Source organism: Humulus lupulus, chromosome 2 (genome assembly GCF_963169125.1).
Source record: "Humulus lupulus chromosome 2, drHumLupu1.1, whole genome shotgun sequence".
NCBI lineage: Eukaryota > Viridiplantae > Streptophyta > Magnoliopsida > Rosales > Cannabaceae > Humulus > Humulus lupulus.
Window position 1 is genome coordinate 29,548,818 of NC_084794.1, and position 14,975 is coordinate 29,563,792.

At 31.4% G+C, this 14,975-nt stretch overlaps 1 protein-coding gene across 1 annotated transcript; it reads right to left on the reverse strand.

Moving 5' to 3' along the window:
- Positions 1 to 14,168: 14,168 nt before the first annotated feature.
- On the reverse strand, positions 14,169 to 14,768 carry LOC133814088 (uncharacterized). Its single transcript, XM_062247093.1, has one exon. The coding sequence runs from the start codon at positions 14,766 to 14,768 to the stop codon at positions 14,169 to 14,171; it is 600 nt and encodes a 199-aa protein (XP_062103077.1).
- Positions 14,769 to 14,975: the final 207 nt, after the last annotated feature.

Genomic DNA, 14,975 nt, shown 5'->3' on the forward strand with positions numbered 1-14,975 from the left:
TATCTAAAATAAGGAAAATAATTTAATTTTAATTTACATACTAAATTGCATGTATAGATATAAGTAATTCAAATATTTATGTTTATGATTTTTTTAATTTATATTATTATTTAATTAAAAAATTATATATATTTGTATAAATATATTTTAAATATTTTATTAACATTGAAGTAGGTTGATTATATATATTATGTTTTTTTTATTTATTTAGTAATATTCTATTTATTAATTAATTTAATTTTGTAGGTTGTGGTTTTAACTAGAGAGATTTTTGCCTCAAAATTTCTATTTCAATAACACATTTGAGGTTTTTAAGTTTCTAAAATTGCAAGAATAAGTTATTGTTAATCCAATTATTTAGTGATATTTGTTTAGTATTTTCTTATTTATTAATTAATTCAATTTTGTTGGTTGTGAATTTAATAGCAAAGTGCATTGCAAAGTGAAGTGAATTTTCTAGCTAGGACTATTAATTGCAAGAGGTACGTACATTATCTTATCTCTCGTTTTAGTATTATTAAATTTTTGTTAGAGGAGTTTGAATATCTTAAATATTCATCCATAGTGAAGTAGGTTCTGGAAAATTTGTTTGTGTGCTGTGGAGCTATAAGGAAGAAACTTATTGTGTGCTGTTTGAATTGTTTGACTTGTTGTTAACAGATAGTTAGATCAATATTATAGGGGAAATTGTAATGACCCACTAATCTAGACTAATTGGACCATTATCAAAACTATACATAAAACTTACATTTTTACAAAAATACCATAATTTATTGAGTAACTTGAAAAATAAGAGTTATTTACAAAGAAACAGAATACTAAGAAGGATTATGGGATCTCATTGTTTTTAAAACAAAACATGGTTTAAAATAAAAGACATTACATCATAATGCGGAAAAATACACATAAAAACCATAAAAACATAAAAGGAGACTATATCCTCGAATCGAATAACGCTCGGCCCCTTGACTCCATTCATCATCGATACACATTCTCCAAGCGTCACGAATCTTTCCGCCTCTAAACTTATTTTCCTGCACATAAACAGAAAGGAGTGAGCCTAATGCCCAGTAAGGAAAATCTAACACAAAGTCACATACATAATTTCATAAGAAAACATAAGGACTTATAATACATATAACATACACTTATTATAATGGCCATTATTACTTGGGGTCCCATAGACTAAACAAGCATATGCCCATGGGGTTAATGGGGTCCTACTAGCTAAGTAGGTCATATGCCCATAACCCATTTGGGGTCTTGTTAGTCATATGGGTCATATGCCCAAGCCTACAAACATACACATATACATATCATAACACTTTTAATAACATAAACATATAGATAACATAAGCACATAACATATTAATTCTAGCCTATTTTCCTTACCAAAGTTACCGAGATTATGGACTGAGTTGGGATTGTTGGAACACTCCTAAAACCATAAGAAAGAGTAAGTCTAAAGAAAGGAGATGAAATGAAAGTGATGGAAAGACTAAACCATAGAAAACACACTTACCGACTTATATGCTTAAAAGCTTGGATTCCCTAACCAAAATAAGAATAAGGTTAGGGGACCGAGTAGAAGGTTTTGAGAAAGGAATTAACATAAAAATACAGAAAAGAACTAGAGTCTTGGGTTTACCTCAAAGATTGCAAGACCAATCTAACATCCACCGAAATACTATAGCACTCACTTCCCAAAGTGTTTGATAAGCTTATGATGTTTAAGCTTATAGTTTTTCCCCAAACCAAGTGTTTACACTCTCACACTCACTTAACACTAGCAGCCTCTGAACTTAGAGCAAATGGTGAATAATGGCTGGGTACTAGGTCCTATTTATAGAGTTTGGGAATGAAAATATCTTGATTTTACTTGAATAAAAATAATGGCTTTTTAAGTGAAAATCATTTGAATAATCGTTCAGCAGAGGCTGAAGACTCGTTCAGAAGATGCTGGACTGTTGAAGGAGTTTGAATGGCTGAAGGGAAAAGAATTCAAATGTATTTGAAAACATGCTGGTGGAGGCGATATATCGCCCCCTATAGGCGATATATCGCCTGGACCTTTGTTCCCGAGGCGACCGTGCATCGATTCGTGTTTTCCGTATCTACGTGCTGCGATATATCGCCCCCTATAGCTGCGATATATCGGCATACGCTGAATATTTAAACACGAATTTACACATTTTTAGCTGAGTTTGAATGGAGTAAACAGCCTTGACTAAGCCCTCAACGTGCTCAAAGCTGCTGACTGACCCTATACATTCAAACTTTTACCCTTATTTAATTTAATCCTCAAAAATACTTAATCCTTAATTACCATTCAAAACATGTGCTTAAAATCCTATTGGTTGATGTCTAAACCTTATAATATAATAATATAATCCTTAATATCAGACACATTAATCAAACCTTAGGTTATACTTAATATTCTTAAACTATAGGTTAAACTTAGAAAATCTATAAGTACTACTATGAGTGTCCAAATAACTCCCGGTCTGAACCAAAAATCCATAGTAACAAAGATAACACTTAAACATACTATAATACTACTAAACAATTAGCTAAGTAAAGTTCTTGGACTCTACAGAAATGCTGTCCGATTTTGTCTAGAATTATGTATTCTAATATTATATTTGAATTGTGTTGTGCTTATTTGATTGGATTTGATAAGATTGACTGATGGCTAGGTTGCTAATATAGAAGAAATGCTGCCCAATTTTTCATACACTCGACCATGTGCTTATGTAGTTTTTATTGTTTAATTTTTCATAGACATAGGAGAAGATATGGATAGAAAATGGATGTCAGCGAATAGGTTATCCGTGGAATATAAAAACGGGGTCGATTTATTCTTAAGATTTTGTTCGGAGAATGTGAAAGACCTAAAATTTACTCATTGCCCATGTATTAAGTGTGGAAATGTAAGGAAAATGGATCTTAGTAAGATCAAACAACACTTATTTTTCAATGGAATCGACAAAAGTTACACGGTTTGGTATATGCATGGGGAGAGAATGCATGTCGCGCCAACTCCACCAAGTAGACCCAATGAAGGAAGGGGGAATATAGTAGAGGAGAATTGCGATGCATTAGATGATATGATTGATGACGCACATTATGGATCCGGAGTAGACCCAGATAAGTTTGAGACACTACTTAGTGATGCTGAGAAACCGATTTACCCCAGTTGTAAAAAATTTACAAAGTTATCCGCACTCCTTAGGTTGTACAATTTGAAAGCTAAACACGGTTGGAGTGATAAAGGAATGACTGATCTACTTTGTTTTTTGAATGATTTGTTGCCGGAGTGTAATGAAATGCCAACTTCATTTTATGAAGCAAAGAAAACATTATGCTCATTAGGCATGCAATATGAAAAAATTCATGCATGTCCTAATGATTGCATGTTATATCGGAATGACTTTGCAGATGAACAGGTGATGTATCATGTTTATATAATCATATTTGTTATTATATATTTCAATTTGTTTGTAAATTTTCTAATTATTAATATTATTTTACAGACTTGTTCTAGAAGTAATAACATATCAGAACGACCAATTGCTCCTTCAACACAACGACCCCGAGAAAGAATACAACGTTTGAGTGATCCTCTGACACAAGACACCAGTCCTTTGGAACAGATATACAATATTATATCTCGCTGGAATGACGATGACTGTGTCAATCCAGGCATAGATGAGGATGTATTCGGTCAGGATATTTCAAGTCTTTACATATGCAAAGAGGACATACTTCAATTTATTCGAATGGAAAAGATTGGACAAGGAGTTGTCGTTTGCTACATGAGGTATCTCACAATTTTTTTACTTAACATTTCTTATTTGATTTATTTTAACAACAAATTTCCTAAATTATATTTTTGACTACTACTCTTTTTTTAATAGGTTGTTATACAATTTTTTGGTAGAACAAGGGCGCCAAAATAAGTTTTTATTTGTCAATCCTAATGTTGTAACCACTAAAGGAAGTTCATTTGAAGAGCGTGTTCAAGGTCTGTTCAAGCGCTGTCGTCAATTAAGATCAAGTGAGCAACTTATGATTGTCCCCTGGAACCATGGGTAAGTTCAAAAATTTGTTACTGCCAAATACTTAGTCCTTATAACATTTGCGTTGGAGACTTATACCAAATATTGTTTTTCTTGTGCAGTGATCATTGGATGTTGATTATATTGGCCCCATATGCATATTACGTTTGTTGTTGTGATCCGGTGAACTCAGAACTGGAAAACCGTGAAGAAATTGTGGCAGTAATAGTCAATGCTTTCAACCTTTTTCTGACCAGTCTACCAAAACCTCCCGAGATTCCAAATAATATAGAAATTGTGCAACCGAAAGTAAGTAACTACGACTTTAATTATACTTGAATTTTACTGATATTTTTTATATTAATTGCTTGATATTTTATTTAAATATTAGTGTCCGTACCAACCAGACAATGTGGCATGTGGATATTATGTGATGAGAATGTTCAAGGATTACATTGAACATTCACGACCTGGACGTTACTTGAAGAAAGAGGTATGTATATAAATTTATACAAAATTAAAAATTTATTTATTATTAAATTATATATAATCAAATAATTGATTAACTAATATATTTTAATTTGTATTTTTTGTAGCTAAACACTACGCCATATACACAAGCACAGATTAATGAAATGCGACAACACTGGGCGAACCATATGCTACCGATAATTCAAAGTCATCGTCCAACATATTAGGTTTTTGTCATTTACTTTTACTTTTTCTTTCTTATTATATGTTTAGCTAGCTAGTGTAATATTTGTTAATTTTGTATGTTTAACAACAAATATTACAATTTTGTATATTTAGCTAGCAAAAACATATTAGATATACACATTTCGGTTTTATTAATGAAAATTCAAAATTTAAATTTGTATATAATTTAGATTTTTTAATTAATATATTTAATTCTATTTCAAAAAAAAATTAATATATTTAATTCTATTAATTAATATACTGAAAATAATTATTTAATTTTTAAAAAAAAAATACAAAAACATATGACATCTCCCATGGGGAGACGTTGAAAGTCTACAAAGTCTCCCCATGGGAGACGTCATAGGGCCACTTTAGATGGCCCCTGCAACAACGTCTCCCCTGGGGGGAGACATCAAATGTCTACAATGTCTCCCCCATATAGCCATTAAATGCCTATTTTGTTGTAGTGAAATACAAGTAAATAAGACCAACAAGATCAAAAGAATGAAAATAAAATCAATAAAAAGAACAAACTCTCACACAACCAAAGTGTAGAGTAGTGAGGATCACCAACTTGAACAAGGTTCAAAACCTTTGTCCAAAAACTTATTTCCCCTATTCTCTAAGCACTAAGGGATCTCTCAAGGAAACAACTCTATGGAATTATCAAGCCTATATGGTGTATTTTCCAGCCAAGTGCTTTGTGGATGGAAAATGGTGTGTCTTACAAGTGAGCATTAGGCTCTTATTTATAGATTTTTTTAGACACCCTTTGAATTCTAAATTCCACCAACCCCCATGGCTGTTACCAATGATTAATTGAATGTTTATGGTATTAAAATAGATATTTGAGAGTTACTTGGTTGTTGGAACTGTTCAAAATTGGATAAAAGCGAAGTTTGGAAAATGCTATCAGTCGCTCAGGTCGCGGCCCACGATGTTTTCTACCTCTTGAGCCGCGGCCTGAAAAATTCAGGCTGCGACCCAAGACGTTTTTTCAGCAACCAATTTTCCAAATTTGCCAAAATGTTCCAAATTCATTCCCACTTGACTTTGTAACTTCCATACACATTATGAGAGTTAAAATCACATCTCTAATAGCCATATTTCACATATGGCTTTAAGAAATTCAAATCAAAATGTGTAATATCAAATCTACACATTATTGGGTAATATTTGAGAGTTACAAGTTTGTAATTGTTTTTGTCACTCCAAAATATGTCACATTTGCCATACACATGTGTCTAGATTTTGTGACTCTCAATAATATGTTACAAGGTGTGACAAATAACATTTGTGTGACAAATCAGATTTTTGTCACATTATTTAATCTAACATTATATTATTTAAAATAATATAACATTCCCCCACTTAGATTAAATAATCACATTTTGTAACACTTCTTTAATCAAACATTATATTAAAATATAATATTCCCCCACTTCATTAAATAATTACTCTATATAGAAACCTTTGCATTGGTGCATAAAGTAAAATGTCTTTCGACTTGAATTTTACCTTAGTGTAATTATCACAAAGTTTGTTGAAATTTTGGTTGCCGAAGCATTGAACCACTATCCCTTGATAATAAACTGGTGATAACACACACACCTTCGCTATGTTCACTTGAGACCTCAATGTCTCGCTTTTGCACCGTTAATGACCATGTGCACATTCCATTCATAGAATTTTCTTGAGAATGACTCCCAATTCTCATGAGGGGTGGCACCACCCCTAGGTCTATATAGGTAGAACTCTTATAACATTTTGTGACCCTAAAATACTTGTCTTTTCAAGACTGAGTTCTATTAAAAAACCTTTCGATTTTAACCCTCATTTTGGTAACACACTTGTGACAATTAGTATCCCATGATCCGTAAGGGGAAAGACCGGGTAAAGCTATGCAATCTCACACTGCCTGGGAAAGATCAAGTGTGATGATTCTAAGACTATGTAGGTATGGGACTACATAGTTGAAGAGGGCTTCAATGGATTGATGGGTACTACCTATGCCAACAAGATGCATCTTCTTTTCGGTAGCCCATCGCTTGAGAACTCCAAAGTTAAGCGTGCTTGACCTGGGGTAATCTCAAGATGGGTGACCTCTTGGGAAGTTTTCCCAGGAAGTGTGCGAGTGAGGACAAAGCACGCTGGAAAGACTCGTGTTGGTTTGTAGGGCCAGCTGTTAACACTAGTACTCATATCTCAGATGGGACAAAATTTGAGTACTACTAATATTCACTTGATTGACTTGTTATTACCTATTGAACCTAATACTAGTTTGGTTACTAGTATTAAGATAGGTTACCATCAACCATGAATCTCTTTAGGGAGTCTAAGTCCCATCCATTGAGATGTAGAAATGATTCCATTTGAATCATTTCTTTTCTCATGTATGCATACTTAGACACTCTCATTATTTTTATTCAAACTTTGTTGCTAGCTATAGTTTAATTAAAATAGTTACCTCTTTAAAATAGTGATTTTGACCATAGTCAACACCCCCACTATTATATAGTTCAATATCCAAGATAAACGTTTGAATATTAATTCTAGAAACCTCTTTGTTTCTATAATTCTCCTTTATGTTTTAAATTGATTCCTTCTTGAATCAAAATATTACAAACAATAACTTTAGACACCAAGCATGTCTAGATTTGTTCATTCTATACACATATAGCCAATGTGATTTAGAATGCGGAATTCCAAATCACCTATTTGATAGGATGACTGAATTAATCAATTATTATCACCAAAATAAATTGATTAACTTTTGGAGCATCACCCCCACATTTCTGTCATAGTGATAATCACTTTTAAGAAGAAATTTCTTCATTTTTATTAAGTCATTTATCCTCCAAGATAAATCTAGACTTATGATTCTCAAAGTTCATCATGAGTCCTCTAAGCCAAATGATAAAACCTCAATAGATCAAGATAAAAACCTCAATGTTTATCTTGATTTATTTACTTGCTAAAGCAAGACACACTTCTTTGAAGGAAATTTTTACTTAGTTTCTTTCTTTTATATATTTCACAAAATAAAATATGTGAACAAAAATGTCAAGTGAAAATTTCTCAAACAAATAATCACTCATTTTCACTTTTAGCTGTCTAAATAATCTCAAAAATCACTTAAAAAACTTTTGTGTATTTTCTAAGAGTCTTTTAGATTCTTTTGAAAACACCAATTTTACATCCATTGATTTTCTCATCAAAATCAAAATGAAAATGTCAATTCTTTAAACACTTTAAATCAAAGAAAATAAACCCTCATTGATTTATTTAAACACTTTGGTTTCTTATGTTTTTGTTTAAAATTATCTCCTCATTGAAATTAATTTAAACATATCACCATCTTTAACCAAAATGAATAAAGTTCTCTTTTATTCACCATTGGTGTAAAGATTCAAAATTGCTTCTCCAATTTTGAAATGTCTCCTCATTGAATATTTAAGAATTATTGTCACTAAATAATTCTCAAATATATATTTCATTTGACCACACTCTAGACTATAAGTCTATTGAGCAATGTGCTATCTCAAGTTTTGGATCCACCTTAATCTATTTTTCTTGCAATAGCAAAACACAACCATTAAAAGATATAATCCACTTAGGTTCATCTTTTCTTATCTCATAAAATGAGAAGCTCATCTTTTAAATGAGAAAACTTTAAATTCTTAAATAATTTTTTTATTCACAAATCACATACTGACAATAATATAGGATAAAACCTATTAACATCTCACAAATGTTTGCATGATTATATTTCAATATAATTTCACATAATTGTCGACACATATGACTTATATCATACTAACATGGCTCTTTTATAAATTTGTAAACATAAATTACAAATACACACACATATGATTTCATATTTTTATTGATTCACAAAATCAATATATTTATGCATGTCATATAAAACTCATAAGATTGTCATTCTAATAATTTATCATTATCACATAATAAGACAATTCTATAACATGCTATCATATTACCCAATAATCTACTAGATTATTTACACATTAGTCACATATAACAAAAACTCAAGATATTAAATTATCTTATAATCTAAACACTATATTTGAAAAAACAAAGGAGATTAGAAAACAATGAACCTCATTTATAAAATTTTATTCTTCTCATTTCTATCACTATATGAAAACCATTAGATCTTCTAAGAAAACTAAAGAAGAACATTACATTATCTTACCATCTTTTCAAAGTTGGATCATCACAAGATCTCTATGGTTTCTCCTTCCATTGAAAAGGAAGTTAAGTTTTTGATTGTTAGAGAATATATATTTATACTCAATGGAAATATGGAAAAACCAAAATACAACTCTATGCAAAAATATAATAGACAAGGTAATTGATTAAATAAACATTACAACTCAATTGCTCAAAATACAAGTAAATATAAAGAGGTAGAAGAAGAAGATTACAAACTCAAAACAATAAAAATACAAGTAAATAAGACCAACAAGATCAAAAGAATGAAAATAAAATCAATAAAAAAAACAAACTCTCACACAACCAAAGTGTAGAGTAGTGAGGATCACCAACTTGAACAAGGTTCAAAACCTTTGTCCAAAAACTTATTTCCCCCTATTCTCTAAGCACTAAGGGATCTCTCAAGGAAATAGTTCTCTGGAATTATCAAGCCTCTATGGTGTATTTTCCAGCCAAATGCTTTGTGGATGGAAAATGGTGTGTTTTACAAGAGAGCATTAGGCTCCTATTTATAGAGTTTTTTGAGACACCATTTGAATTTCAAATTCCACCAACCCTCATGGCTGTTACCAATGATTAATTGGATGTTTATGGAATTAAAATAGAGATTTGGGAGTTACTTGGCTGTTGGAGACGTTCAAAATTGGATAAAACCGAAGTTTGGAAAATGTTATCAGCTGCTCAGGCCGCGACCTGAAAAACATGGGCCGCGGGCCACGATGTTTTCTGCCTCTTGGGCCGCGGCCTGAGTTTTTCAGGCTGCGGTCCAAGATGTTTTTTCGGCAACCAATTTTCCAAATTTGCCAAAACGTTCCAAATTCATTCCCACTTGATTTTGTAACTTCCATACACATTATGGGAGTTAAAATCACATCTCTAACAGCCATATTTCACATATGGATTTAAAAAATTTAAATCAAAATGTGTAATATCAAATCTACACATTATTGGGTAATATTTGGGAGTTACAAGTTTGTAATTGTTTTTGTAACTCCAAAATATGTCACATTTGCCACACACATGTGTCTAAATTTTGTGACTCTCAATAATATGTTACAAGGTGTGACAAATCACATTTTTTCACATTATTTAAACTAACATTATATTATTTAAAATAATATAACAAAAGTTCAATCGTCCAGATCGAAATGTAGATGTTGGTCCATTACTTAGAAATATGTCGGTCTTTCGATCTTAGGGTCGTCCAATTGGTAAGAAATCCTTGACAACTTTGGATGATGAAGTGAAGAAAACAACAAATTGGTATATTCTAAATAACTGCACTGAGATCTTGCCATATCTTTAGTAAGCTAGTAATTAAAGTATCTCATCCTTTCATTGCATGTTTATTATAATACTTATTAGTAACTCTTAAATTGATTGTTTTGGTTCGTTGTAGAGAGCATATGTAAATTCTTCAGACTCAAGGTGTTGAAAACCTAGACCAATTACATAGAAAGGAATTTCCTAATTGGTTTTATAATAAGATTTATCATCTTTGGCAAATAGGTTCTTCAGAAGTACATGAAGAATTAATCTCTTTAGCAAACGGTTCTTCAACTCGCCTTGCTTCGTACCCTGGGTGTGTTGTAAATGGAGTTAGATTTTTGTGTTATGATAGGGACAAGAATCGCAAAACTCAAAATAGTGGAGTCTCTGTAGCGAGACTTGAAAATAATACTTATTACGGCCAGTTGGAAGAAGTTTTAGTGATGTCATATCTTTCTGGTTGTTCTGTTGTATTATTTAAGTGCAAATGATTTGACACTAATCGGTCTTTAGGATTAAAGTCTGAGCAAAACATAATGAGTATTAAAACTATTTCGAAGGCATTCAAAGATGATAAATTTATCTTAGGAACTCAGGCTAACCAAGTTTTCTACATTGATGACCTTAAAAATAAATCTCACTGGAAAGTCATCTAAGTAGCGCATCACAAAAATGTGTGGGGCATCCCACTAGTTGAAGAACAATTGGAGGATGTAGAAGTAGATGTATGCACAACACTAGTTCCTCTGATTTCCAATTATTCGTTGATCTTGGTCCGTTGCCACAAATCAACTTTGAACGTACGGGGGCTCCATTACAATTTGTTCAGATAGATAATGTTGCAATTGAGGTAGAGAGGGGGGAGGAGGAGGAGGAGGAGGAAGCGGAAGGGGAGGAAGAGGAAGAGGAAGAGGAAGAGGAAGCTGAATTCATAGAAGAAGATGATGAAGAGGAAGATGAACATATAGAAACCCATAGTGATAGTGAAGATTATTATAGTGATGATTAAGTGGTAATTTTATAATATGTTGAAGTAATTATGTTTTACAATAATTTATTATTATAGTTATTATGTTTAGTATAAATGTAATTTTAATGTCGATTAATTTGACAGATATGGCTGATGTTATTGCTCAATCTCACGGGGGTGATGGTTGAGGATGCGATCTTCCACGTGGACCGTCAGATATCCCAGCTGATTGTGAACGAGACAATACACTACACATTGATACACTCCTTAAATTTTTACAATTTTTAAAACATTTTAAAAAAATTTAATTGTTTGTTTACAAGACATAATTACATTATATCTTGTATCATATGATGAATTGCGTGCATATCGCGACACACAACAGACACAATCAACTGATACTGAGAGTTCCACACTAGTTTCGAGTGCGCCTGAAGATGACGACTTGTTTTTGGTACAAATTGTTTTCAGAAGACGATGTGGCCATCTGAAAGGATATGGACATATCCTTAACATAAGGGACTAAACTCCATATACTATTGATCCTCCACAAACTAGAGATGAAGAGATGACTGAGACGAGAGAGCATGTTTGACAATTAGAGGAGCACATCCGGACTCATTGTATCACCCCGGGATCTCAATGTGCCCCACCACCACCTGATGATCCCGATGTTGGAGCACCGAGTCAGTAGGACTTATGTATGAGTTTGATTACTATGGACTATTATATTTTTATGTTTATGACAACTCTTTATTTTGATTAAGCAAATGTACTCTTATGTTTTTATTTTTATGTTTAATATAAGTGTTTTAATTTTAATCTATTGTTTTATATTTAATTCAAATTAAATATATAAATGAATAAACATTGCACATATAAAAAAAATTCTCGATTAAGTCTATATTGAGGATAGTGTAGAGGTATAACCCATCCAGATGACAAAATTGGACAGGTTTCACCGACGATATTGTCAACTTTATACCGTGAACTATTATCCTCTGTACAACCTATACCAAGAACATATTTAATGTCCTTGGTAGAAGTTTTTCTCTACTGACGAGGATGTACTAAGAACCTTATACCGATAACTTGTTCTCGGTAGAAGTTGTACCGAGAATGTTCGGGCTTCTACCAACGACTTCGGTTCTCGGTATAGGCCCTGTTTTTTTGTAGTGAATCCATGTACGTCAGAAAGCTAATAAGACTGCACATGGATTGGCAGTGTATGCTCTTAGGGTGGATGACGAATTTATATGGCTAGAAGATTATCCGACTTTTCTTCAAGCTTTTTAGTCTATGACATTATAAACTTTTTCAATGAATATATATTTTCATTGTGACAAAAAAAAAACATAATAATAATAATAACAACAATAATAATAATAATAATAATAGCACATTTCTCACAAAGAGGTTGTCACAAGTTGGAATAATCTCCTTTCCCCAAATAAAAACAAATAAATAAAAAACATACAATTTACACGCAATGTACTCATTATTCTTAGTTGATTAGTTTATATAGTTGTGCTTAATTATTGTTCTTTGTCTAGCTAATTTGGCGGCATTAATATTAATGGGGATTAGCGCCGTTTGAATTCATAAATATTATGGATGCAGATTTATAACTTTGGGGGATACGTACTAAAAAATAATTTGATTTCGTTATTACTTATAATTAAGATCACTCTCAATGGATGTTTTATTCCATCCTTTAAAATATCTCTTCAAAACACATTTTTTTCTATTTTACCTCTAACTTTTACATTACACCATACATCAATTTTTCTATTTTTTTTTCTCTATATCATTTAAATACTATATTTTTAAATATTTTCTTTAACTATCAATAATATTATAATATCTTTTAATGTTTATAAAATATACTCATATATCATATTACATAATTATATTATAATACTACCCATAAAAAAATAACAATAAAAATTTATTAAAAAAATGAAATATAATAATATTATAAAATATAAATAAAACTCATTTACTGGGTATATAACTATATATATATATATATAAATATATAAAAAAAGAAAAAAAAATAGAAGAGCATATATATATATATATTTCTATGTGTGTGATTTTATGTGTCTATGAATAATGTAAGACAAAATATGAAAAATTAATATTATATGTTTACATAGATGAATAGTGTGTTATAAATATAGCTATATAGTATAGATGAATGTAAATTTTTTTTAAGGATAAAACATTTATTGGAAACTCATTTTAGTATAATTTTACCTATTTAATTATTTTAGATTACCATTAAGAGTGCTCTAATCAACGTTATTTATATAATTGGAATAGCACCCCTAAGCCATGCATCCACGTGGAGAACAAACCAATTAATAATCAAATATAATAAATTACGAAAAGAATAATGCTATAAAAGAATCTATTTTCAATAATGATTCTCTCTCTATATATATATATATATCACATCTCTTATATACATTGCTATAGTTACAAGTTAAGAGTCAAATAATAACTAACTACGACTTTAAAAAATACAACTAGGGATCAATTATGACTTAATCTATAAGGACAAATATTACGTGATTTTTTTAAATCTATCATCATTAATTAATTAATACTGATTATTGTAGACAAAAAAACTAATTGATCAGAGATTTCATAATTTAAGAGTGAATATATATATATATGGTACTATTTTTTCATTGGTGTTATTTTCTAAATTAATTCTCCTTTTAATGAAATGAGCTATGGTGTTAATTATTACAATGTTCTATTATCTTCATATTTAATTCATTGAAATTTATTGTCAGTGTTCTCGCAAAAAATAAATACAAAAATATACTAATTCAATATGAAGACTAAATACACGTCTATGGACAAAAAAAAAACAATATCTATTACACCCGTACGATTACAAAAAAAGCAAGCAATAATATCTCAAACTACAACTTGATTTTTGACTTGCATATAGTTTGAACATCCCTACCAGTAACATTAAAAGAGATATCGCAAGAGCTAAAAGCCTTAGCATGCATCTTAAGAATCTTAAACAAAATCACTTTCCCATGCAAACTAGATGTCGACGTCAAATGCAAGCTCCCAGAGATGACGTCGGCCACAAAATTCGGATTCAATATTACCTTGCTGATCATAAAATCTGCCGAAGAAGTCATATTAACTTTGCCACGTGCAGGGACGAGGTTATGCTCTATTTGAGCTTCAGCAACAACGTCTCCATGGTAGTAAACGTAGGCCGTTGCGTTCTTGAACTTAAAGCTTCCGTAGTTCTTTCGATTATCGATTGTTATGATCATATCTATTGTAGCGTTCAATGTTAAATTCGAAGAGAAAGAGTAGTCAATGTCTTCAAGGCCGGCGAAATTGGCAGTGATTTCAGGCTCTCTCGGCTTGAAGATGGTGAAGCACAAGGCGGTTAACACTGCGGTGATCATGATCAAGACCACCGCTGTCACGCTGCAGCAGATTATGAGGCCTCGGCGGCGCCTGGAAGTAGTATTAACTGGTTCAGAATCAGATTTCATGGTTAATTGAGGGTTTTGGGATTTGAGAAAGACTAAAGTAGCTTAGATTAATTTGGAGGTGGAGAGAGGTTTAAGATGGGTTTATAAAGAGATTGTTGATTACCATTTATAGCTAAGTCGAATTACTTGTATTAATGTGGTATAGAATGACTATATTTATTTAATGTGGACTGGATCATTCACTAATTAGATTAGGTTTCTCTATTA